This window comes from Coregonus clupeaformis, chromosome 21 (assembly GCF_020615455.1).
Source record: "Coregonus clupeaformis isolate EN_2021a chromosome 21, ASM2061545v1, whole genome shotgun sequence".
Classification (NCBI taxonomy): Eukaryota; Metazoa; Chordata; class Actinopteri; order Salmoniformes; family Salmonidae; genus Coregonus; species Coregonus clupeaformis.
The window spans coordinates 36,565,436-36,591,904 of record NC_059212.1 but is presented as its reverse complement, the minus strand read 5'-3'; the positions used below and the strand labels follow the sequence as shown (position 1 = coordinate 36,591,904).

Here is a 26,469-nt window from a genome sequence, read left to right as displayed (position 1 = left end):
CATGATATTATGAAATGTGTTGTGCTAATATCTATTACATTTCTCACTCTTTTTAAAATGTGGTAAGTGACTGTGTGTAAATCCTTGATTTATCTTACCTTGACAGTATTTAGATGGTCAAGTTTCAGGTTCCTTTCCTTTTTCAGACAATTTGAAGTGTTTTTGTGTTCTGTTCGAACATCACAGAGTTTCTCCCTTAAACTTTCAATTTTCTGAAACGGATAAATTAATAATCAATTGAATTTGAAACAATCAACATATCTCACAAAAATGTTGGAAATACAGTAAACTGAACATAAAATGTTAGATTACCTCAGATTTATAATTGTAAATCTTTCTCAGTTTTTCCATTTCAATTTCCAGTTGTTTTGTAGCTGATGATGCCTCTTCAAAATTCTTATGAAGTTTCCATCTGGCGTTTTCTGTGTTGGTTTGCTCCTGGTGTAATTCTGCTTTAATTGTTGTTAATTTATCCTGAAATACAGTTTAAAACTGAACAAAACTGTTGTACACAAGGAATCATATCACTTTCCAAGATCAGTCTTATGAGATTACTGGTTTTATAACACACCTGATAGTAAAAATATACTTGACAGAACCAACCGTGAAAGTCGAAACTGTACAGAAGAGATTTACCTTCAGAATGGCCATGGCTTTCATCTCGCTCATCATGTCTTTCTTCAGATTCTCAGTCACTTTCTGAGGAGATATGTATATGTGTTGCATCAGTAACACTAGTAAAGAAGCCCACTCCATCATCGTACATTAATCTACTAGTGCATATCTGAATGTCTATCTGCAAGTGCTCTTTTCACAAACACACCTTGGTAGAGAGACTCCAAGCATGGATGAATCTCTAAAAGCATGTGCTTCTCTCACCGACAACTAGTGCAGATTATGTGATTGACAATATCTAATGGTCAGAGGGCTGAATCTAAACATCAGACACTTGTGTCAATGGGGATATGCAACCTTCTCTCTATGTAGGATTCCATTTATAAATTAGTGTCTCTAACTTACCCTCATAAATTCTGATAAAAACAGTGCATGGATCTCTAGTTATGTGCATGGTACTACAGGTAAGAGTGCATGGATCTCTACAGATGTAAGATCTTAATTTGAGCCAGTTTGCTATAGCAGGAAAATAATCCTGCCGCAACAAGAAATTAAAATTATTATGTGGATTATAATTCATGGACATTTTTGTAGGGGTTGATACATGTTTCGTAAGGGAAAATCATGTCTGAAATCTCAGTGGAAATTACAAACTTCACAAGCCTTTTTAAACCTCAAATACACTACAAATGTAAAATGTCCTGCATTGCAAATTAAGATCCTACATCTGTAGCCTTGCTCATACTACAGGTAAGAGTGCATGAATGTCGAGTTAAGTGCATGTCTCTTTCCACACGGACCCTCATCCTCTGCTCCTCCATGAAGGTCTGCTGCTCCAGGTCATCCAGGTTGACCTTGGTGTTAGCGTGCATTGCTGCCACCTGGGACAGCTCCTCCTTGGCCTCTTCTCTCTGTTCCTCGTTCACACTGATCTTCTGCAGCATGCCCTTCCTCTCCTTCTGAAGCTGCTTCACAGCCTGCTTACTGATGGACACACACACACACGTACGTAAGTATGCACACACACACGTACATAAGTATACACACACACACACACAAATGATATACAGTACCTCTTATAGATCATCTTACTGTAGTCCTCAGTCTCCAGTTCATACTCTTTGTTTTCCTCGTGGAGAGACAAGATCTCCTGATGTTTCTTACAGAACACCTCCTCGGAGTGAGAGACCGCCGCTTCACCTGCAAGTCTCTGGAATATGCCCCGGATGCAACGTTAGGAAGCAATAAATATGCAATAAATCGTATGCAATAAATAAAGTATTGTGAAAAATATTAAAATGTCAACAATAACTATCATCACTTACAGTTGCATGGACTTCTTTCTGCAGCTCTGAAATCTCCTCCTTTAATTGTGCAATTTTTCTACCTTCAACCTCAATTAATATGTTCAACTCCACAACCTGTGACCAAAAAATAACTATACATTGTATTCTCAAAGTGTAAGGAACTTTTGTGAATGTTTTAGCATATTTCTTAAGTCAAATTCCTCATTAATTCATTGATTCATTAATTATGATAGATGCAGTTGTTCACAGTGGTGAAAATCATTTAAGTTACAGACTGGCCCACATGTGCTGACGTATCATACAGTACACAGTTAGCACAGTACAGTCCTCACCAGATCATTGACTGCAGTCTCCTGCACCTCTAGCACAGGGATACGTTGTGACATGACTCCCCACTCCTCCTCTTTCAGAGCCACCCTCTCCTCTGTCTCCCTCACTGTAATGCAGTAGCCGTCCCAATAATCTATCAGCTGCTGGAACTCAGTTCTGGACAAAATAATACAATTTATCATCTTTTGAAGTCAAATTATTCATCAACTTTGCATATACAGTGAGGGAAAAAAGTATTTGATCCCCTGCTGATTTTGTACGTTTGCCCACTGACAAAGAAATGATCAGTCTATAATTTTAATGGTAGGTTTATTTGAACAGTGAGAGACAGAATAACAACAAAAAAATCCTGAAAAACGCATGAAAAAAAATGTTATAAATTGATTTGCATTTTAATGAGGTAAATAAGTATTTGACCCCCTCTCAATCAGAAAGATTTCTGGCTCCCAGGTGTCTTTTATACAGGTAACGAGCTGAGATTAGGAGCACACTCTTAAAGGGAGTGCTCCTAATCTCAGTTTGTTACCTGTATAAAAGACACCTGTCCACAGAAGCAATCAATCAGATTCCAAACTCTCCACCATGGCCAAGACCAAAGAGCTCTCCAAGGATGTCAGGGACAAGATTGTAGACCTACACAAGGCTGGAATGGGCTACAAGACCATCGCCAAGCAGCTTGGTGAGAAGGTGACAACAGTTGGTGCGATTATTCGCAAATGGAAGAAACACAAAAGACCTGTCAATCTCCCTCGGCCTGGGGCTCCATGCAAGATCTCACCTCGTGGAGTTGCAATGATCATGAGAACGGTGAGAAATCAGCACAGAACTACACGGGAGGATCTTGTTAATGATCTCAAGGCAGCTGGGACCATAGTCACCAAGAAAACAATTGGTAACACACTACGCCGTGAAGGACTGAAATCCTGCAGCGCCCGCAAGGTCCCCCTGCTCAAGAAAGCACATATACAGGGCCGTCTAAAGTTTGCCAATGAACATCTGAATGATTCAGAGGAGAACTGGGTGAAAGTGTTGTGGTCAGATGAGACCAAAATCGAGCTCTTTGGCATCAACTCAACTCGCCGTGTTTGGAGGAGGAGGAATGCTGCCTATGACCCCAAGAACATCATCCCCACCGTCAAACATGGAGGTGGAAACATTATGCTTTGGAGGTGTTTTTCTGCTAAGGGGACAGGACAACTTCACCGCATCAAAGGGACGATGGACGGGGCCATGTACCGTCAAATCTTGGGTGAGAACCTCCTTCCCTCAGCCAGGGCATTGAAAATGGGTCGTGGATGGGTATTCCAGCATGACAATGACCCAAAACACACGGCCAATGCAACAAAGGAGTGGCTCAAGAAGAAGCACATTAAGGTCCTGGAGTGGCCTAGCCAGTCTCCAGACCTTAATCCCATAGAAAATCTGTGGAGGGAGCTGAAGGTTTGAGTTGCCAAACGTCTGCCTCGAAACCTTAATGACTTGTAGAAGATCTGCAAAGAGGAGTGGGACAAAATCCCTCCTGAGATGTGTGCAAACCTGGTGGACAACTACAAGAAACGTCTGACCTCTGTGATTGCCAACAAGGGTTTTGCCACCAAGTACTAAGTCATGTTTTGCAGAGGGGTCAAATACTTATTTCCCTAATTAAAATGCAAATCAATTTATAACATTTTTGACATGTGTTTTTCTGGATTTTTTTGTTGTTATTCTGTCTCTCACTGTTCAAATAAACCTACCATTAAAATTATAGACTGATAATGTCTTTGTCAGTGGGCAAACGTACAAAATCAGCAGGGGATCAAATACATTTTTCCCTCACTGTATGTCTAATTGCGTAAACTGCAAGCATGGCGCTACAGTTGTAAGTACTTTATAACAACACTGTTAGATTAAGTTACCACGTGATTACAGAGATATTCGAGACCTAACAGGACAGATTACTCCTACAATTATTCATTTAGTTCCTTCTATGTAGTTGCAGTACATGTGACATGTTTAAGTTGAAAACAATACATTTGAGACACTCAACCTTTATCTAAAAAAAAATTTGGAGTAACTATCAGATACTGTAATACTATTTAATATGCTGTGCATGGTACTCACAGTCTGTCATTTAGCAGATTCCTGATGCCCTTAAGTTCATTGAACATCAACCCTCTATCCTCATCCGCTTTCAGTTCTTCCTTTCTCATCTCTTCTTGACAACTCTTGAGTTCACTGAAGGTCTTTGAAAATGTCTCAAGGGCCTAAAACAACAACAAAAATATAAATATGCAATATATTATATGCAATATATATATGTGACAATAACTGTAGAAAAAAACTAATAAACAAAATTCATTGTGAAGAGTACCTCGTGTTGAGACGTATTAATTTGGATCATGAAATCGCTCTCCAGCTGCAGTTTTTCCTTCACAAGAGGCCCATTCTTCTTGATGAAATCAATGTCCTCATTTAACCGCTGGTTCAAAACCTCTGTCTTGATCATTCTATCTTTCACTTGGTGAAGTTTATCTCTTCTCAATTTCAGATGCCATTTCAATTCACTGATGTCTCTGGTACAGGCCTCATGCTCTGGAGAGAAACAGTACATATCCAGGTTTCAGGTAAAGCAGCATTGTAAGCAATATATAAAGAACTTACAAAACCTACTAGATGACAGTTTATTTTGTCTTCAACAACTAGTGTTACAGAATAATCCTCATAATAAAAGAGTGATAATAATATGAATGACCTTTCTTTAAGGGATCTTTGTCTTTATGCCACTGACTGACCTTTCTGGACAGCAACAGGGAACTCCTGCTGCTTCCACAGTGAAATACTATACATTTTCCTCCCTAAAGTTCTCCTTCTCTTCTTCTCCGACTGTAGAGCCTCCTCTGCATCCTGGCGATCAGCTTCCAGACGTTCAATCAGATACACCACTTCTACCAGGACGTCCGTGGTTTCCTTACGCAGCGGAGACAACAGGTCACCCTCTGTATGAAGGAAGAAAGATGTTCGTATAGTGTATGTATACCAGTAGCCTTATCTATTGAAAAATATTGATAATTGTCAGATTACCTAAGCTAAAATAAAATAAAAGTGGACTCATTGTACAGAAAGCATCTGCAAACAATAGGGGCTGTACTGTATATGGTTGATTCAGAATAATGTGCACGTTATAGATGCCATTACACTGTACATTTTGTTGTGTTCATGGACTTCATCACGTGACACAAGTCTGTGTACTCTATCTCTCTCATTTGAGAAAATAAATAAACAAATTAAAAATATTCACCTCTTTCACCTCTTGCACTTAGTCCAATGCCTTCAATGTATAACTCTGTAGGCATCATTGAAGACACATATTCACTGGAATTCAATCTGGAAAAGATGGAACACATTTCTTCACATACCTGAAGAAATAGGAACATTAATTGCTGTAAATGTAAAGCTTTAAATCAGGGGTGTCAAACTCATTTTAGCTCAGGGGCCACATGGAGGAAAATCTATTCCCAAGTGGGCCGGACCGGAAAAATCATGGTATATATATCTTAAAAACAACAACTTCAGATTGTTTTCTTTGTTTTAATACGATCAACATACAACATAAAGCTGGAGCCTGAGGACAGTGTGTCCAAAATAGTACAAGCACAACATCACTATTAATCATAAAACACGTCAAGTTTATTTGAAAATTCTAAAGAAAAAGAACACACAAACACACAATGCCTCAGTGATTAACAGAACTGTTTCAGAGATCACAGAACTATATCAGGGTGTCATTTCTCAGGCAGAAATGTAGATAAAAATAATGAAATCCTGTTCCCCAAACAAGTGCAAGAACCACAGAGTCAAGAATAGGTTAAATATACAAATAAAATAAAATCAATTAAAAACAATAGTACATCAACATAAAAACATATAAACATACATCTGAAAGCGTTGCTCAAACTCCCGTAACAGTCCCGTTATGTTATCTTTGAACCGCTTCATGTCTGCCACATGTTGGGTCGCGCACACATTTTTCAGACAGGGGAAGTGAGCTGCATCACCACCGGCAAGTTGCGTCTCCCACAATGACAGCTTCAACTTGAAAGAACGTATGCTGTCATAATACTGCGTGACAACTTTGTTGCGCCCTTGCAGCTGTTTGTTCAAGTTATTCAGGTGCTCTGTAACATCCACCATAAATGCAAGGTCCTGCATCCATTCTGCGGAATGAAATTCTAACACTGGTTTGCCCTTTTCTTCCATGAACTGTTCAATTTCTTCTCGTAAATCAAAGAAACGCCTCAGCACAGCACCTCGGCTTAACCATCTTACCTCAGTGTGGTATGGCAGGCCATAGATGTGGTCTTTCTCTCTGAGAAGGCTGTCAAACTGACGGTGATTCAGGCTTCTGGATCGGATGAAATTAACAGTTTGGATGACCACCTTCATGACGTTATCCATCTTTAATGACTTGCAACACAAAGCCTCCTGGTGCAAAATACAGTGAAAAGTCAAAAAATCACGTCCTCCATTTGCAGATTGCACTTTCTCTCTGAACTTTGTCACAACGCCTGCTTTTTTCCCGATCATTGAGGGCGCACCATCTGTAGCCAGGCTGACAGCGCGGGACCAGTCCACTCCGACCCTGTCCAGCGCGCCCGACGAGTGCGGTAAAAATATCAGCTGCTGTCGTTGTATCTGTCATCGGCACCAACTCCACGAACTCCTCGGTGACGGTCAATGTGTCATCAACTCCGCGGATGAAAATGGCCAGTTGTGCAACATCTGTAATGTCCGTGCTTTCATCAATTGCAACCGAAAACGCAATAAATGACTTTACTTTTTGCTTCAACTGGCTGTCCAAATCCACTGAAAGATCGGAAATCCTGTCTGCAACTGTGTTTCTTGTCAGGCTGATATTTGCAAAAAGCCTGCCGCTTTTCAGGGCACACAATCTCCGCTGCCTTCATCATGCATGTTTTTACAAATTCACCCTCACTAAATGGTTTTGAAGCCACTGCGATTTCATTAGCAATGAGGTAGCTAGCTTTCACTGCAGCGTCACTGATGTCTCGGCTGTGAGTAAACACAGACTGCTGTTTCTTCAGACCGGCCAACAGTTCATTCACCTTCTCTCATCTCCGCTGTCCTTGAAAGTTGTCATATTTGTCGGCATGAAGACTCACATAGTGGCGACGAAGGTTATATTCTTTCAGCACTGCAACATGCTCTGAACACACCAAACATACAGCTTTCCCATTCAATTCCGTGAATAAATAGGATGACCATTTTTCTTGGAACACTCTGCACTCTGCGTCCACTTTTCTCTTTTTTGACAGAGACATATTGGGGCAATGAGGGTGCCAAAGCACATAATGTTAAAAGTAGAAGCCGTAATAAATATCGCGGGCAAAACAAAGTAGCTCATTGGCTGCACGTGCTTGACCTACTTGCTCTGCCCCAGTATAAACAGTTTGCTTGCTTAACACAATTGCTATTGCGCCATCCAGCGGACGCAATTGGAACAGCAGTTTATTTTATTGAAAAATTGCAGCGCATTTTTATACTTTACAAAAATTGTTTTTTTTTTGTTTGTTTTTTTATATATATTTTCTTTTCAAAATCATCTCGCGGGCCGGATTAAACCCGTTTGCGGGCCTGATCCGGCCCGCGGGCCGGACGTTTGACACCCCTGCTTTAAATGAAGAAAGATAGAATCCAATTGTATTCGTCAGGTACACAGTTTACAGAATGTTTGAAAGGTGCAGCGAAATGCTTGTGTGCTAACTCCCTCAACATTGCAGTAATAATAAGAGTCAAGTCAAAAATAACAAGTAATAGAAGCGTTAGTATGCATAGTATTAGCCTGATATATACACAATAGGATATACAGTATACATCATGAATGTGCTATGTCCAGTATGACTGTATTTACAAATATAGTGTCTTGGTCATGCAGTTGAAAATAGTATATAATAGAACACCAGAGTTGACTGTGTATGTGTGTGTGTGTGTATTTGTGTGAGTCTGTGTGCATGTGTGTGCTTGTGTGGGTTTGTTTATGGGTGGTTGTGGACGTGTTAAACTATAACCCACAAGAATAGTAAACAAACATTTGACCAACAGGAGACATTTTGTTGGTCCCAACAAGGGAAAAGGCTATTTCTAGGGGGTTTAGGTTAGGATTAGTGCTAGGGTTAGAATTAGGAGTTAGGATTAAGGTTAGATTTTGGGATTAAGGTTAGGGTAAGCGTTAGGGAAAATAGGACTTTGAATGAGAATCAATTGTGTGTCCCCACAAGGTTAGTTAAACAAGACTGTGTGTGTGTGTGTGTGTGTGTGTGTGTGTGTGTGTGTGTGTGTGTGTGTGTGTGCTTGTATGTGTTTGCTTATGGGTGGTTGTGTGTGTGTGTGTGTGTGTGCTTGTGTGTAAGGGTTGGAGGTGTGGAAAGTCACATAGGACATAACATAGGACAAAAAAGATACATCTTACCTAAAAGTTTTGCTGTTTTTCTGTTTTTCATGAGACATCTGACGCTGAACATTTCCTGACTGGTAGAGGGGACAGGAGGACAAATGACAGAAATGTATTTTTTTTTTCAGTGATTTTTGGCCCATAATAATTATCTCAAAAAGCTTTTTTGCATGATCACACTAAGACATCAGAATCTTACCTGTTGACACCAGTTCTCCACTTTCCTCTTCAGCTCCTGAATATGGCAAACAGCTTTGTTGACACATGGTGAGGGGGTGTTAACCAGGGCACAACTGCGACGTCTGCTGGGGCACACTGCTTGAAGATCTACCTGATCTTAAAAGATATCAGAAATGACCAGCTGTAAATCAAATTGAAGAGTTAGGCCTATGCCCCAATTCTTGATGAAATGCCAAAAACACATAACTGCTTTCCATATACACTGCTCAAAAAAATTAAGGGAACACTAAAATAACACATCCTAGATCTGAATGAATGAAATAATCTTATTAAATACTTTTTTCTTTACATAGTTGAATGTGCTGACAACAAAATCACACAAAAATTATCAATGGAAATCAAATTTATCAACCCATGGAGGTCTGGATTTGGAGTCACCCTCAAAATTAAAGTGGAAAACCACACTACAGGCTGATCCAACTTTGATGTAATGTCCTTAAAACAAGTCAAAATGAGGCTCAGTAGTGTGTGTGGCCTCCACGTGCCTGTATGACCTCCCTACAACGCCTGGGCATGCTCCTGATGAGGTGGTGGATGGTCTCCTGAGGGATCTACTCCCAGACCTGGACTAAAGCATCCGCCAACTCCTGGACAGTCTGTGGTGCAACGTGGCGTTGGTGGATGGAGCGAGACATGATGTCCCAGATGTGCTCAATTGGATTCAGGTCTGGGGAACGGGCGGGCCAGTCCATAGCATCAATGCCTTCCTCTTGCAGGAACTGCTGACACACTCCAGCCACATGAGGTCTAGCATTGTCTTGCATTAGGAGGAACCCAGGGCCAACCACACCAGCATATGGTCTCACAAGGGGTCTGAGGATCTCATCTCGGTACCTAATGGCAGTCAGGCTACCTCTGGCGAGTACATGGAGGGCTGTGCGGCCCCCCAAAGAAATGCCACCCCACACCATGACTGACCCACCGCCAAACCGGTCATTCTGGAGGATGTTGCAGGCAGCAGAACGTTCTCCACGGCGTCTCCAGACTCTGTCACGTCTGTCACGTGCTCAGTGTGAACCTGCTTTCATCTGTGAAGAGCACAGGGCGCCAGTGGCACAGGGCGCCAGCTCCGACCGCACAACCTTTACTTAACAGGGTAGGGGCCGGGTGGGCATTCCGCCTCAGAGGCGGATCCGGCTCCGGGCGTGACAACCACCTATTTTCCACCTCCCTGTTGCGCCCCTGGTCTGGTCTGGACCTCGGCACACTGCTTCCCCTCTCCTTCCTCCCACTATACTCCAAGCCCTGTCTGGACCCTGGTGTGGGAGACCCTGAACCTGGAGAGGGGCTGACGTCTGGGTCTGGACTGGAGCCGCTGACCGGAGCTGGACCGGGCACCGGTGGAGCGGACTGCTCAGGCTCCGGACTGGAGCCACTGACCGGAGCTGGACTAGACCCCGGTGGAGTGGACTGCTCTGGCTCCGGAGTGGAGCAGCTTACCGGAGCTGGATCAGGCACCGGTGGAGCGGACTGCTCTGGCTCCGGACTGGAGCTGCTGACTGGTGCCGGACCAGGCACCGGTAGAACGGGCACGGGCCGTGCCGGACTGGACACACTCACCACTGGTCTGGTGCGAGAAGCAGGAACAGGCCAGGCCGGGCTGGCGACGCGCACCACTGGCTTGGTGCGAGGGTCAGGAACAGGCCGGACCGGGCTGGCGACGCGCACCACTGGCTTGGTGCGAGGGGCAGGAACAGGCCAGGCCGGGCCGGGCTGGTGACGCGCACCCCTGGCTTGGTGCGAGGGGCAGGAACAGGCCGGCCGGGCTGGCGACGCGCACCACTGGCTTGGTGCGAGGGATCCCGGACCGGGCTGGCGACGCGCACCACTAGCTTGGTGTGAGGAGCAGGAACAGGCTGGGCCGGGCTGGCGACGCGCACCACTGCCTTGGTGCGAGGGACAGGAACAGGGCGGACCGGGCTGGCGACGCGCACCACTGGCTTGGTGCGAGGGGCAGGAACAGGCCGGGCCGGGCTGGTGACGCGCACCACTAGCTTGGTGCGAGGAGCAGGAACGGGCCGGGCCGGGCTGGCGACGCGCACCACTGGCTTGGTGCGAGGAGCAGGAACGGGCCGGACCGGACTGCGAAGGCGGACTGGAGGTCTGGAGCGGAGAGCTGGCACAACCCGTCCTGGCTGGCTACCCACTTTCACACTACACGTGCGGGGCGCTGGCACAGGACGCACTGGGCTGTGCACGCGTACTGGTGATACAGCTCGTAGAACTGGCGCAGGATATGCGGGACTGAGGAGGCGTACTGGAGACCAGGAGCGTTGAGCCGGCACACCCCGTCCTGGCTGGATACCCATCTTCGCACGGCACGTGCGTGGTGCAAGCACAAGACGTACAGGACTGTGCCGGCGCACTGGCGACACAGTACGTAGCTCCGCATAACACGGAGCTTGCCCAGTCATACGCCTTCTCGCGTGAGTACGGGGAGTTGGCTCTGCCAACCACCCCGTGGGATGCCTCTCGGGCTTCCTCCTTGACCGGCCTCCTCCGTGTTGTCGTTGCTCCTCTCCTGCCTGGGCATCTATCTTAGCCCATGGTCCTTTCCCCGCAAATATCTCTTCCCATGACCACAACTTGCCCACCTGTGACATGGCCCTTCGCTCCGCCTGGGCACGCTGCTTGGTCCTCGTTTGGTGGGATCTTCTGTCACGTTCGTTGATGAACGGGTCAGACCAAGGCGCAGCGTGATATGCATACATGTTTATTTTAAACTTAATAAACAACGACAAAACAATAAACCAACGAAACGTGACTTCCTAAGGTACACACAACAAACCTCACACGGAACAAGATCCCACAACCCACTAGTGCCAATAGGCTGCCTAAGTATGGTCCCCAATCAGAGACAACGAGCGACAGCTGCCTCTGATTGGGAACCACACCGGCCAACATAGATCTAGACATACTAGACTTACAACATAGACAATCACAACATAGAATATACACACCCTGACTCAACAAATAGGAGTCCCCAGAGTCAGGGTGTGACAGATACATACAAACAACAGTATGACAGTATAACATAAGGTATAATGAATATGACATTTGTATCCTTTAAAATCAGATACAAAGATATAGTATATCGGACACGTAATCCACTTTGTGTGAAAGAGACTTACACAGTGTTATGACAATACGACAATTATCTTATGTCATTTACACTATCACCCATAACTGTTCATATTACCAATCACTGTTTTGTAAGCATCAGTGAATAGGCAAAGGGCCAGGGAAGCCTAATTTGAGCCTCCAGTGGGAGACTCAAGGCCAACATAGGCTTAGTGGTGGAAGGGCGCCATCTGGCTGCAGTATGGCTCCTGGCCTAAATGCACAATGTTGAAACAGATATCCTACCCAGGCTTACATACACTTTAGGCCAGTGCTTTCAAGGCAAAACATAGCCTACTCTATGTAAGATGATGCTGCAGGTGGAGCGCTCATAGGAAATATGATTAAGCAAGTGAGCGACTTTCACCTTTTGTGATGGACTGTAATGTGATAGAGTACATTACCTGCTGTTGTGCCAATCTGTCTCAAGTGTCTCTTTAGAAGCAAGACAATGTGTCATGACAGACAGTATACCCATTGTAGAATAATGCTACCACCTGTATCTCTGTTCTGTTTCAATAGCCTTTCAAGTGTTTAGGTGTGTGGGGTGGGGGGGGGGGGGTTGTTATTTGTGCAAAATATCATTCAAACCTTGTAAACTTGGCCCCCCTTCCCTGGATGGAAATCTGAGTGGTTCAACTTCAGGCATTGTAGCAATATGCAATCTCCACAATCCTGTGCAAAAACAAATTATTGTTAGTTAGATCAATGTTGGTGAAATTAAGTCACTTATTTGCTAACTTTACATCTTGCCACTGTGTAACCTAATGGCAAAAAGCAGGCTAGGTGTGTGTCATGTCTCATCATGGAATAAAGTCGAAGCATGAGCGAGTTGGCTATCAACTTACTTGTTCGCAGAATGGATAGGCCCTCGTTCTTTTAAAATGATAACATCCTGATTCAGGCGCCAATGTAACTACTACAGATACTTTATCCGGAAACAATATATCCGGTGAAATTTTCAACAAACTTTATTTTCTGACCAGAAAGCTAGGAGAAAGGAGTTATAATGCCCCACGCGATTCTATTCCGTCTTGTATAGCTACGTAAACTACCCGTATCACATGGTTGCTAAGCAACAAGCAAAGGGCTGCATTCAGAACAGTAGCATAGGTTTTTTCACTGTACTTTATAAAATGACAAATATTATTCAATTTTGTAGTTTTTCTCGGCTTCTCGAGGCTCTTTGCATGACACAGGCATTGCTCATCTGCCATCTAAGTTAGAGGGACATATTATGCATTGTATTAATTCAGAGGAACCTTTTCACCAAGATTAGGCTAAAGTCTAGACATTTTGAGATACTCTATCAACATTTTAGAATGATAAGTTGCATGAAGTTTCCCAGTGAAACTGTTTGGCTGACTAGGAGTCAGAGGAATATTAAATGTAATTATATTAGGGTACGGCTTGTTGTAGAAATGAGTCATGAAGCAAGTTAGCCTATGAATGAAAGGACAGTGAGACTCATCCTGATTTTCAATGGGGCATCACATTTGTGCCTAAGCAGCAATTGCACATGCATTCATTACAAGTATAAAATAAAAATGATCTGTTTATTGATCATAAATTGATGAGATACCAACACAATAACTGTTACTTATATCCTACTGGCAATCAATGCCATTTCCACTTAAAGCGCAATTGAATGCTCTACAAGTTAAACAAAATAAGGAACAGACATTATAGGCCTACCATTGTTAGATCTGTGAGACACGTTCTAGGATAGGGCAGGGTCAATAAGACCTCAACTGGATACTGGTATGGAAGCATGCAAGACAGGACTATCACAAAATATATAGATTTTATTACAAATACGGCACAGTACGCCGATTTACTGGGCAGGCGTAACTTGGATGTCACCAAAGGTAGTTTACAGTTTTACAAAGGCCTGAACGAAAACACAGCAAATGTTAAGTGGAAGCACAGCAAACTGATTTTCAGTGCAGCACAGCAAACACAATATTCAACAGGGATTCTATAACAAAGGTCTAACAGACTAAAGTGTACATGCATAAAACGGCACCCTCTCTCAATCTACAAAAAAATAAAACAGTAAGCTATTAAACACAATACATACCTCTGCTGCCTCAGCTGTCTCAAGTCCACTCCACTCGACACAGCCACCATTTATTTTTTTGATAGTTTTTTAACCTCCATTTAAGCAGGGAGTCATGCTGAGACCACAGACTCTTTCGCAGATGAGCCCTGCATAAACACATCAATAAACAACAATTGCACTATACATATCTATAAACATCAATTGCACCCCACTGGCACAGATGTCAATTCAATGTCTATTCCTTGTTGGTTCAGCGTAATTTTATTGAAATGACGTGGAAACAACGTTGATTCAACCAGTGTGTGCCCAGTGAGACAATACATGAAAAGCAAACACAAAACACAAAAAGCAAAACTACCATAAGAAACAAACACATTCCTCAGTAAAGTTTCAAGTTTTAAGTACAGTGAAATGCCTTTCTAAATCCAACAATGCAGTAATCAATATCAATGTAGTACTAAAAATAACATAAGGTAGAACAAAAACACATACAAAGAAATAAGAAGAACACAATAAGTAAGTAAGCTATATACAGTGTCAGTTCTAATATCATATTTACAGTGTGCATGGATACTGGAGTAATAGACATCAAGATATATGATAAACAGAGTAGCAGCAGCGTTTATGATGATTTATGTGAGTGTGTGTGCGTGTGTGTAGAGTCATTATAAATGTGTGTGCATGTCATGTGTGTGTGAGCAAGTGAAGTGTGTGTGTAACATGCACGTGAGCAAATGAAGTGTGTTGTGTGTGTTGGAGTGTCAGTGTGCATGAGTGTGTCGAGTCCTGTGAGTATGCATAGAGACTAAAATATAAAATACAAGGGTCAACTCAGTTTGTGTAGCCATTTTGTTAGCTACTTAGCAGTCTTATGGCTTGGGGATAGAAGCTGTTCAGGAGCCTGTTGGTGTCAGACTGAAGCAGAGGCCCTCTAACATCAAAGCAGAGGCCTTCTAACATCTGCCTGAATTGCCAACCTGGTCTCAGAGCATTTTGTGTTATTCTGTATGTAAATCTGAGATACTCATTTAGTATGATATGTTACTTTTTGTATGGTATGTATTAATTTGTGGATGTCCATCACCCATTTCGTATGATATGTTACGAATTACAATTCAAATTATATGTTACGAATTTGCAAAACGCACCTACCTTTGGTAGACATTTGTGTTATACGCCCACCCAACCACCCTACTTTAGTTTTTGACTTAAGTAACCATCTGTCTTATGTAACCATACCAAACCTAACATATCATCCTATTTTGAGTGTCCCAGATGTACATTTACTATGTTACGTCTGGTCTATGAGACCAGGCTGGAAATGCCCTACAGGCACCAACTCCACCAACTTTAAGGACTTTTGGAGTTCATTCCATATGAGAGGCGCAAAAAAACTAAAAGCAGATATACCTAACTCAGTGGAGATTGAAGGGATCTCCAGGGTTAGCCATCCCTGAGTCTGGTAACTTATACATCTGAAGGTTAACAATGAGGTAAGGTATGGCGAAAGTTCATGCAAGAGGGCTTTATAGACAAAAGCACTGCAATGCATCGATCTACGAGACTTCAAGGAGGACCAGCCTACTTTCTGATACAAAATGCAATTATGTGTACTGAACCTATCGCCCGCAATAAAGCGCAATGCGCTATAATAAAATGCTTCCAACGGCTTCAATATAGCAATCATATAGAAGATATCGCCATATAATAATAACCGGAATGAATGTTGACAAAATTATTTGTTTTCTACTGTTTAACAAAAGACAGGACCTGTTCCTATAGAATAAGCTTATTTTAATTCTTAACTTCTTAACTAACTCATCAACATGCTTTTAAAAGATAGCTTTTCATCAATCCAGGTACCCAGATATTTATAAGAGGGGACGATCAATAAGGGCACTATCCAAAGCACCTATGCATAAATCATCAGATACATTTTTACTTGATTTGGAAAATAACATATACTTGGTTTTACCTGCACTAAGTACCAATTTCAGTTCAACAAAGGCTCTCTGCAGGGCAATAAAGGCAGATTGAAGCTCTGACAGAGCCTGGTCAGCTGCAGGGCAGTAGCATACATCACAGTGTCATCTGCATACAGGTACATTTATTAAAAAATTTTTTTACAGATAAACCAATATTGTTAATGTAAATAGTGAAAAGAACCGGACCAAGAATCGATCCCTGTGGGACACCCTTTGTTACAGCGGGGAGAACAAGTATTTGATACACTGCCGATTTTGCAGGTTTTCCTACTTACAAAGCATGTAGAGGTCTGTAATTTTTATCATAGGTACACTTCAACTGTAAGAGACGGAATCTAAAACAAAAATCCAGAAAATCACATTGTATGATTTTTAAGTAATTAATTTGCATTTTATTGCATGACATAAGTATTTGATACATCAGAAAAGCAGAACTTAATATTTGGTACAGAAACCTTTGTTTGCAATTACAGAGATCATACGTTTCCTGTAGGTCTTGACCAGGTTTGCACATACTGCAGCAGGGATTTTGGCCCACTCCTCCATACAGACCTTCTCCAGATCCTTCAGGTTTCGGGGCTGTCGCTGGGCAATACGGACTTTCAGCTCCCTCCAAAGATTTTCTATTGGGTTCAGGTCTGGAGACTGGCTAGGCCACTCCAGGACCTTGAGATGCTTCTTACGGAGACACTCCTTAGTTGCCCTGGCTGTGTGTTTCGGGTCGTTGTCATGCTGGAAGACCCAGCCACGACCCATCTTCAATGCTCTTACTGAGGGAAGGAGGTTATTGGCCAAGATCTCGCGATACATGGCCCCATCCATCCTTCCCTCAATACGGTGCAGTCGTCCTGTCCCCTTTGCAGAAAAGCATCCCCAAAGAATGATATTTCCACCTCCATGCTTCACGGTTGGGATGGTGTTCTTGGGGTTGTACTCATCCTTCTTCTTCCTCCAAACACGGTGAGTGGAGTTTAGACCAAAAAGCTCTATTTTTGTCTCATCAGACCACATTACCTTCTCCCATTCCTCCTCTGGATCATCCAGATGGTCATTGGCAAACTTTAGACGGGCCTGGACATGCGCTGGCTTGAGCAGGGGGACCTTGCGTGCACTGCAGGATTTTAATCCATGACGGCGTAGTGTGTTACTAATGGTTATCTTTGAGACTGTGGTCCCAGCTCTCTTCAGGTCATTGACCAGGTCCTGCCGTGTAGTTCTGGGCTGATCCCTCACCTTCCTCATGATCATTGATGCCCCACGAGGTGAGATCTTGCATGGAGCCCCAGACCGAGGGTGATTGACCGTCATCTTGAACTTCTTTCATTTTCTAATAATTGCGCCAACAGTTGTTGCCTTCTCACCAAGCTGCTTGCCTATTGTCCTGTAGCCCATCCCAGCCTTGTGCAGGTCTACAATTTTATCCCTGATGTCCTTACACAGCTCTCTGGTCTTGGCCATTGTGGAGAGGTTGGAGTCTGTTTGAGACAGGTGTCTTTTATACAGGTAACGAGTTCAAACAGGTGCAGTTAATACAGGTAATGAGTGGAGAACAGGAGGGCTTCTTAAAGAAAAACTAACAGGTCTGTGAGAGCCGAAATTCTTACTGGTTGATAGGTGATCAAATACTTATGTCATGCAATAAAATGCAAATTAATTACTTAAAAATCATACAATGTGATTTTCTGGATTTTTGTTTTAGATTCCGCCTCTCACAGTTGAAGTGTACCTATGATAAAAAATTACAGACCTCTACATGCTTTGTAAGTAGGAAAACCTGCAAAATCGGCAGTGTATCAAATACTTGTTCTCCCCACTGTATGTCCAGAAAACCTGATTTAACACCATCAGTAAATACACACTGTGTTCTGTCCTACAAGTTGTACTGAGAATACTTACAATTACTACTTTACAAGCAGAGACTGGAAAAGGATTATCAAATGTGACTGAAGTTTGCCACCATCTCAGGTGGCAAACTTCATTTAGAAGAAGACCATAGCAAACAGTTGCAAGGAAGCAAAACAGTTGCAAAACGTTTTGCAACGTAAACGAGAGTTTCTATTGGACAAATTAATGTAGGTCCCTCCTTGTTTTATTCTGTTTGCTTCTGTTGGCTTCCATTTGGTTCATTTGGTTCCTAGTGAAAACAGAAAAGTATGTACGTGGTCCAACTCTGACGTAACCCTATTGAAGTTAAAAAGTAAAACAGTTAAGGTAAGGTTTAAGGGTAGGGTTAGGTTAGGTAAGGGTTATGGTCAAGGTAAGTGTAGGGGTTAAGATGATTAGGGTTAGGGTTAGGGTTCTAGTGTATACACCCCAGGTGGGGGTGCATTTTTGTTGTACTTTGCATCCTCTCTATCTGTGTGAGGAGGATGTTCTGTCTTTTAAAAGAGGCATAGCTTACTCTGAAAGTGGCCACTGATAATCACAAACCAAGCTGCTATTACTGTGCTTATCTGACTTTGATGTGAAATGCAGATTTCTCTCATCAGTACTCACCATTTCAACAACAACAACAACAACAACAACATATATAAATAATAATAATAAAAATCAGATGGGGATTGTTTCCACACACTGCACGTATCCTTCCTGTGCATTGTAGTCATGGTGAGTTGAATAATTATGTGTTTGTATGTTTCTTTTGTCAACTTCAACATTTGGTAAGAATTCACTGAAGCAAGTGAAGAGATTCCACATTACGTCATCGGCAGAGGCCACATACTCGAGGCAAATGCTGGGTTGCGGTAACGTTACTCGAAAATTTCGAACACAGCACCACTGCAAAAAGCGTTAGTAATAACAGGATTATCACCGTTCTAGGGGTAATGGACAATTGATCTAAATGATTCGTAATCATATCTATGGATACGGCTGACACTTCAATTCCTGGATGTAAACAATGCAGTTTTATGACCATGCCTCGAAATCCTGGTAAGTATAGACAGCACAAATGAACTGCAACATCGGTAGTGAAACGACATTATCACTCGTTTAAAATCCAAGTTACTGTGTAATAGGAACTAGTGAGATCGATCTTTTTTTATGACGAGGCAAAATGCATGCCATTTAATAGGGTTAAACTATTGACAATTTGGGGGTTGTAAAAATGACACCGTTATATCGCTCATTTGTAGAGATGCCTCTCGTTACATGGATACAGTTTATTTTGCAATGGATGTGCATATAAATCTGTCATCTGCTGCCTGTTGCCTTTCTTCACTCACGTGTGTTTGACAAAAAACATTTAAATATGATGCTCTCAGTATTTCACACTGTCAATCATACTGTTTCTCAATTCTTTCTGAAATACACCAGAGCTGAGCACGATCCATTCTAGATAAAGTAATGTAGTCATTGACATGGCAATCATGGCTGGTTGTAAAACAGTAATGGCATCATCAACCAACAGTTTGGTATATAGCGGCATTCATTTCCCACCCATCCAGTTGTTTCTGTTGTTGCAGAGATTACCTGAAGCAGTTTCACTAATCACCACTGTAAAGCTGACAGTTTCAGAGTTGTTTTCCCCCACAAAGGAGTTCACATTGGAACAAAGTGTCAATTCAGGAACAACAAAGTTATATTCAGGAACAACAACCATAAACATGTCAAAAACAACGTTTTTGTCTTGTGGAGCAATGACCCATGGCCTCTTTGCAATGTCTCTGAGTTGTACCAGTCAGTGCTGTCTGCCCAGGCCAGAGGCCACACAAGCAGAGAACTGACTGGTACAACTCAGAGACACTGCAGTGTCCAATGTAATACACTCCCTGACAGACAACATAAGACAGTTTAGACTTCTTATTAACTGACCATATATGCTGCTATAAATACACAATTTTAATATGTGATGGGTGTTTTTGTTGGTGATTTCTGTACAGTTAACTTCATAACTGAACGAAGTAGACAGCTCTACACCCAGCTCTACACTGTGGTTGGAAATCAGATGCCAACATCAATTATATTCTCATGATGTAAAAATAACACTGGGCAATCAGTGGAAGGAGTAAATACATGAACAGCTGCAATATATAGCTTATGACTCAGTCTGCTATGGGGAAATGCAGGGTCACAACTCAAGCAACTGCTCGTGTCCCGGAAATACTGTATGACAACCTGATCCAAGTAGTTTAAGAATATAAATGAAAACCACCACAGTCTCCTGTGCTTTTCTTTCTTCACCTGTGGTAAAAATAGAGCCATAATATAAATAAGGGACTTATAAGGGAATGGTTCAGCAGCCTGGAGCTCTGTTAATAACTGGGCAAGAGAGTCTATTTATCCACTGCATCAATAAATGTGATCATTTTAATATCGCTGAGAGAAACTGACTTTATAGCCTTAGTTTGATTCTGGCAGCGGTGGAGAGTTACAAGTCATCTGCAATGTTTATGGTGTACGATGATTTGCTCGTTTTAGGGCAGTTATTTTCGAATACAGCGAGTGTATCTGACACTAGCACAGAGCAAGAGTAATGCTCGCTGGGCAGGCGCCAAGCGAGAGGTTGGAAGGGGCTGCAACTGGAGAGCCAGTAAAGCTGTACAAGAATGTGGAGCCTGTTCATTTGAAGTTAAAGATAGAGGCAGCAACACAAGCTGTGTCCTGACAGTTTCTAATTTCAGATATCTGACTGTAGCTAAGCTAACCACCATCCAACTGGTGCTGGCTGCTTTTGATGTCATGTTTGCCTGGTAGAGAGGGCTTTATACTCTGTACAGTTGTTGTTAAGAAGGACATGCCTTTGGAGTAGCACACAGACAGAAAAGGAGAAGGAAACAGAGGAACATGGTACATTCTGAAGGGTACGTTCAACATTGACAAGTTTGTAATCTCCTGATTTGTGTTGTTTGTTGTCAATCTTCACCAGGGGAATAGTAGTTTGTGTCAATCTTAGCTATTTATTTCACAGATTAAAAATAGCCTTCGTAAGGTCAAATACTTGGCACAAGAACTTGTCTGTTTCTTTTGTGATATGAAAAGGGAGTTTTACCATGTTATTATTAGTTAGTTATGCATTTCTGCACTACTGTAGATGAGACATCTCCAGTAGATTGTGCTAGGATGATTAATGAATTATTCACTGAAAAGTGTTTAACATTGTTGTAACTTACTTCAACTAAAACTTGACATTACAGACAGATACTTTTTGTTTACAGTCATCTTTATTGTGTGAAAACAGTGTCTAGTGAATGCAGTACTTTTTATCAATTTCACCCGGTGTTACCATAGAGGGCGTAACTGCAGAAAAGGGTCTGTGTGCAGAAAAATAGTTGTCCATTTTGTTTATGTGTACAATACCTTGAATTTGGAATGAAACATTTGGAAGTTCCTGCCTGTAACCTGAGACCACTGCATAATATTTGCATATTTATCCCTTTCAATTATATACATTCTACAGCCCTATTTGTTGAAAAGTGACCAGTCTTAGTAGAACGAGTGTAATGAGTCAAAGTCGTTTATCATTTCTGTTGTCATTGTATAATGGACAAGTTCTATTGTAGATTTATTCTATTTGTAATTGCAATGTATTCAAATCCTGATTCAAACATGAATGGTGTCTGTTAGATCTTCAAGAGAAGATGTATGACGAAAGGTTGGTGAAAAACATTGCTCCACAAACTTTGGACCCCTCTAAAGGGGGGGGGTGACGACAACGACATTGCACCCTGTCTTTTAGAAATGGACAATGGAGTGACTGGGTTCTTTGCTACTTCTTTGCTATGGCAACTAAGCACATGACTAGGTGTATTAGATTGCTTTGGACAGTGTGCAGCGAGGCATGGTGTGAGCGTTCGCTAGCTCTGCCACTCTGCCCCTGTGAAACACTCAGCCTTGTCTCATTCAAGTTTTTCAATGCCCTGTAGTCTGCTGGCGACTGACTTTTGTTTACATACTTACATTATTTAGTGTGTCCTGAAGGTCAACTGGTAAGAAATGATCTGTCATCAGTGTTTCCCCTAGGATTTTAGAGGCCCTCCGCTTGGCCACAGAGACTGTGTTTTGCTAATTTACTGCAATTCTAAAAATAAATCCCATGGGGCAGAGATAATATTTTACAGTTTTAAATCTAGTTTCCTGCAATTCTACAAATGTTTTCATGGTGCTGAGAGAAAATGTGCAGTTTTAAAGCTAATTTCCTGCAATTCTATACATTTGTACTTTTGAAGTAACTGTCCAGTGAAAATCTCACTTTTAATATTCTGTTAACTTATACCCAAATAATGTTTTTGACTCAATCTATACTCCCATTTGTGCCCAAAGCATAAATTGGAGAAGAAAAATAAACACTTCAAAAACCCCACCTGAAACTTGTATCTCAAACAGACCATTTAAGAAATGCTTGCTACTTCCTCTTAAGCCTTGTTCACATTGGCAGTTTGAAGATACAAATCTGATTCCTGGCCATGCAACTTGTGTTTGAACAGTAAAATCTGATTTATTTGCCCTCAAGTGGTTTTTAGACTGTTATTTGGCATATCTTTATTTTAATTTTAATTTTTTATAGATTTTGTTTATTGGACATATAAAGGAATACAAATTACAAATTGAACAGATACATCCTTTTATCCCCTCTATACTTGTTGAAACACCTCCCTCCCCTTAACAACAAAAGCACCATACATACAAAAATAAAATAAATTAAAACATACAATTGGAAATAATAATATATAAATATACATATACAGTACCAGTCAAAAGTTTGGACACACCTACTAATTCCAGGGTTTTTCTTAATTTTTTACTATTTTCTACATAGTAGAATAATAGTGAAGACATCAAATCTATGAAATAACACATATGGAATCATGTAGTAACCAAAAAGGTGTTAAACAAATCAAAATATATTTTATATTTGAGAGTCTTCAAAGTAGCCACCCTTTGCCTTGATGACAGCTTTGCACACTCTTGGCATTCGCTCAACCAGCTTCATGAGGTAGTCACCTGGAATTAACAGGTGTGCCTGGTTAAAAGTTAATTTGTGCAATTTCTTTCCTTCTTAATGCGTTTGAGCCAATCAGTTGTGTTGTGACAAGGTAGGGGGGGGTATACAGAAGATAGCCCTATTTGGTAAAAGAACAAGTTCATATTATGGCAAGAACAGCTCAAATAAGCAAAGAGAAACAACAGTCCATCATTACATTAGGTCAGTCAATATGGAACATTTCAAGAACTTTGAAAGTTTCTTCAAGTGCAGTCGCGAAAACCATCAAGCGCTATGATGAAACTGGCTCTCATGAGGACTGCCACAGGAAAGGAAGACCCAGAGTTACCTCTGCTGCAGAGGTTAAGTTCATTCAAGTTACCAGCCTCAGAAATCGGCAATTAACTGCACCTCAGATTGTAGAACAAATAAATGCTTCACAGAGTTCAAGTAACAGACAAATCTCAACATCAACTGTTCAGAAGAGACCGCGTGAATCAGGCCTTCATGGTCGAATTGCTGCAAAAAAACACTACTAAAGGACACCAATAAGAAGAAGAGACTTGCTTGGGCCAGGAAACACGACCAATGGACATTAGAGCGGTGGAAATCTGTCCTTTGGTCTGATGAGTCCAAATTTGAGATTTTTGGTTACAACTGCCGTGTCTTTGTGAGATGCAGAGTAGGTGAACGGATGATCTCTGCATGTGTGGTTCCCACCGCGAAGCATGGAGGAGGAGGTGTGATGGTGTGGGGGTGCTTTGCTGGTGACACTGTCAGTGATTTATTTAGAATTCAAGGCACACTTAACCAGCATGGCTCCCACAGCATTCTGCAGCGATACGCCATCCCATCTGGTTTGCGCTTAGTGGGACTATTATTTGTTTTTCAACAGGACAATGACCAAAAACACACCTAAAGGCTGTGTAAGGGCCATTTGACCAAGGAGAGTGATGGAGTGCTGCATCAGATGACCTGGCCTCCACCTTCACCCGACCTCAACCCAATTGAGATGGTTTGGGATGAGTTGGACCCCAGAGTGAAGGAAAAGCAGCCAACAAGTGCTCAGCATATGTGGGAACTCCTTCAAGACTGTTGGAAAAGCATTCCTCATGAAGCTGGTTGAGAGAATGCCAAGAGTGTACAAAGCTGTCATCAAGGCAAAGGGTGGCTACTTTGAAGAATCTCAAATAAAAAATATATTTTGATTTGTTTAACATTGTTTTGGTTACTACATGATTCCATATGTGTTATTTCATAGTTTTGATGTCTTCACTATTATTCTACAATGTAGAAAATAGTAAAAATAAAGACAAACCCTTGAATGAGTAGGTGTGTCCAAACTTTTGACTGGTACTGTACATACACAAAAATAAAAAATAAATATAACAACATACTATCCCTTCCCTCCCACACCCTCTCATATCCCGTTGGCCAAAATTCTTACTCCTGATCAATAGAAGGCAACTATTCAAAAAAGGAAATTAAAGGCTGCCATCTCAAGAAAAAGTTATCAGTACAACCTCTCAAAGTGTATTTAATTTCAAAGTGTAGAAATTACATTAGATCTTTCAACCAGGCTGATACAGTGGGAGGTTTTGAGGATTTCCAATTAAGCAAGCTCTGCCGGCTGGAAGCAAACACTACAACGTCTGCTTTACTTTTAGTGAGACTAGGCAACAAAGATGGAACTCCAAATATAGCTATCAAATGACAAGGCTGCAGGTCAATATCTAGAATTTTAGAGAGAGTATTAAAAAAGGATGACCAATACTCAGACAGCTTAGAACAAGAATAAAACATATGAGTGTGGTCTGCCGGAGTGATTGAACATCTATCACGTGTCATTTGTGTCTGGGAGGAATTTACTAAGTTTTTCTTTGGTGTAGTGAATTCTGTGCGAGACCTTGAACTGAATTAAACTTAACTGATCACATGAGGATGTGGAGTTAACCCTAATAAGGGCCTCCTCCCACCAGTCATCTGTAAGGTCAAGTTCAAGTTCACTACCCCAGTCTGTCTTGATTTTGTTTATTGAAGAGGGTTCAGTGGAAAACATAATGTCATATAATCTAGAAATCAGACAAAATCTCTTCTAGAAACGTCTTGGGAGGTAGTTGAGGAAAGGTGGGAAAATTAGATATTTGGCATATCTTGCTGCTTGCTAGTTACTCTGTTGACAGTTTGACAAGAACACGTGGTACAGTGGGGAAAAAAAGTATTTAGTCAGCCACCAATTGTGCAAGTTCTCCCACTTAAAAAGATGAGAGAGGCCTGTAATTTTCATCATAGGTACACGTCAACTATGACAGACAAAATGAGGAAAAAAAATCCAGAAAATCACATTGGAGGATTTTTTATGAATTTATTTGCAAATTATGGTGGAAAATAAGTATTTGGTCAATAACAAAAGTTTCTCAATACTTTGTTATATACCCTTTGTTGGCAATGACACAGGTCAAACGTTTTCTGTAAGTCTTCACAAGGTTTTCACACACTGTTGCTGGTATTTTGGCCCATTCCTCCATGCAGATCTCCTCTAGAGCAGTGATGTTTTGGGGCTGTCGCTGGGCAACACAGACTTTCAACTCCCTCCAAAGATTTTCTATGGGGTTGAGATCTGGAGACTGGCTAGGCCACTCCAGGACCTTGAAATGCTTCTTACGAAGCCACTCCTTCGTTGCCCGGGCGGTGTGTTTGGGATCATTGTCATGCTGAAAGACCCAGCCACGTTTCATCTTCAATGCCCTTGCTGATGGAAGGAGGTTTTCACTCAAAATCTCACGATACATGGCCCCATTCATTCTTTCCTTTACACGGATCAGTCGTCCTGGTCCCTTTGCAGAAAAACAGCCCCACAGCATGATGTTTCCACCCCCATGCTTCACAGTAGGTATGGTGTTCTTTGGATGCAACTCAGCATTCTTTGTCCTCCAAACACGACGAGTTGAGTTTTTACCAAAAAGTGATATTTTGGTTTCATCTGACCATATGACATTCTCCCAATGCTCTTCTGGATCATCCAAATGCACTCTAGCAAACTTCAGACGGGCCTGGACATGTACTGGCTTAAGCAGGGGGACACGTCTTGCACTGCAGGATTTGAGTCCCTGGCGGCGTAGTGTGTTACTGATGGTAGGCTTTGTTACTTTGGTCCCAGCTCTCTGCAGGTCATTCACTAGGTCCCCCCGTGTGGTTCTGGGATTTTTGCTCACCGTTCTTGTGATCATTTTGACCCCACGGGGTGAGATCTTGCGTGGAGTCCCAGATCGAGGGAGATTATCAGTGGTCTTGTATGTCTTCCATTTCCTAATAATTGCTCCCACAGTTGATTTCTTCAAACCAAGCTGCTTACCTATTGCAGATTCAGTCTTCCCAGCCTGGTGCAGGTCTACAATTTTGTTTCTGGTGTCCTTTGACAGCTCTTTGGTCTTGGC

The 26,469-nt window shown here is 42.0% G+C and overlaps 2 protein-coding genes across 8 annotated transcripts in view; one reads left to right on the top strand and one right to left on the bottom strand.

Moving 5' to 3' along the window:
• Window positions 1-13,104, bottom strand: part of LOC121535338 (coiled-coil domain-containing protein 178) — a 31,821-nt gene extending 18,717 nt beyond the window's left edge. For both annotated transcript variants that reach the window (XM_041842307.1, XM_041842308.2), the window contains exons 1-15: window positions 12,912-13,104; window positions 12,655-12,738; window positions 8,903-9,039; window positions 8,722-8,780; window positions 5,533-5,618; window positions 5,027-5,230; window positions 4,606-4,826; window positions 4,356-4,498; window positions 2,255-2,408; window positions 1,941-2,036; window positions 1,689-1,825; window positions 1,416-1,599; window positions 637-699; window positions 313-474; window positions 99-212 (exon numbers count right to left, since the gene is read on the bottom strand). In XM_041842307.1, the coding sequence (XP_041698241.1) occupies window positions 99-212; window positions 313-474; window positions 637-699; window positions 1,416-1,599; window positions 1,689-1,825; window positions 1,941-2,036; window positions 2,255-2,408; window positions 4,356-4,498; window positions 4,606-4,826; window positions 5,027-5,230; window positions 5,533-5,618; window positions 8,722-8,780; window positions 8,903-9,039; window positions 12,655-12,712 (1,818 nt within the window). In that variant the 5' untranslated portion in view covers window positions 12,713-12,738; window positions 12,912-13,104. The remainder of the gene's footprint in view (window positions 1-98; window positions 213-312; window positions 475-636; window positions 700-1,415; window positions 1,600-1,688; window positions 1,826-1,940; window positions 2,037-2,254; window positions 2,409-4,355; window positions 4,499-4,605; window positions 4,827-5,026; window positions 5,231-5,532; window positions 5,619-8,721; window positions 8,781-8,902; window positions 9,040-12,654; window positions 12,739-12,911) is intronic.
• Window positions 13,105-18,829: 5,725 nt separating this feature from the next.
• The window catches only part of LOC121535340 (dystrobrevin alpha), a 53,184-nt gene continuing 45,544 nt past the window's right edge, over window positions 18,830-26,469 (top strand). For 3 of the 6 annotated variants that reach the window (XM_041842314.2, XM_041842310.2, XM_041842309.2), the window contains exon 1: window positions 20,681-20,912. In XM_041842314.2, the coding sequence (XP_041698248.1) occupies window positions 20,896-20,912 (17 nt within the window). In that variant the 5' untranslated portion in view covers window positions 20,681-20,895. Of the gene's footprint in view, window positions 19,042-20,680; window positions 20,913-26,469 lie in introns of those variants that run through there. The other 3 variants (XM_041842315.2, XM_041842311.2, XM_041842313.2) reach the window with 2 other exon arrangements.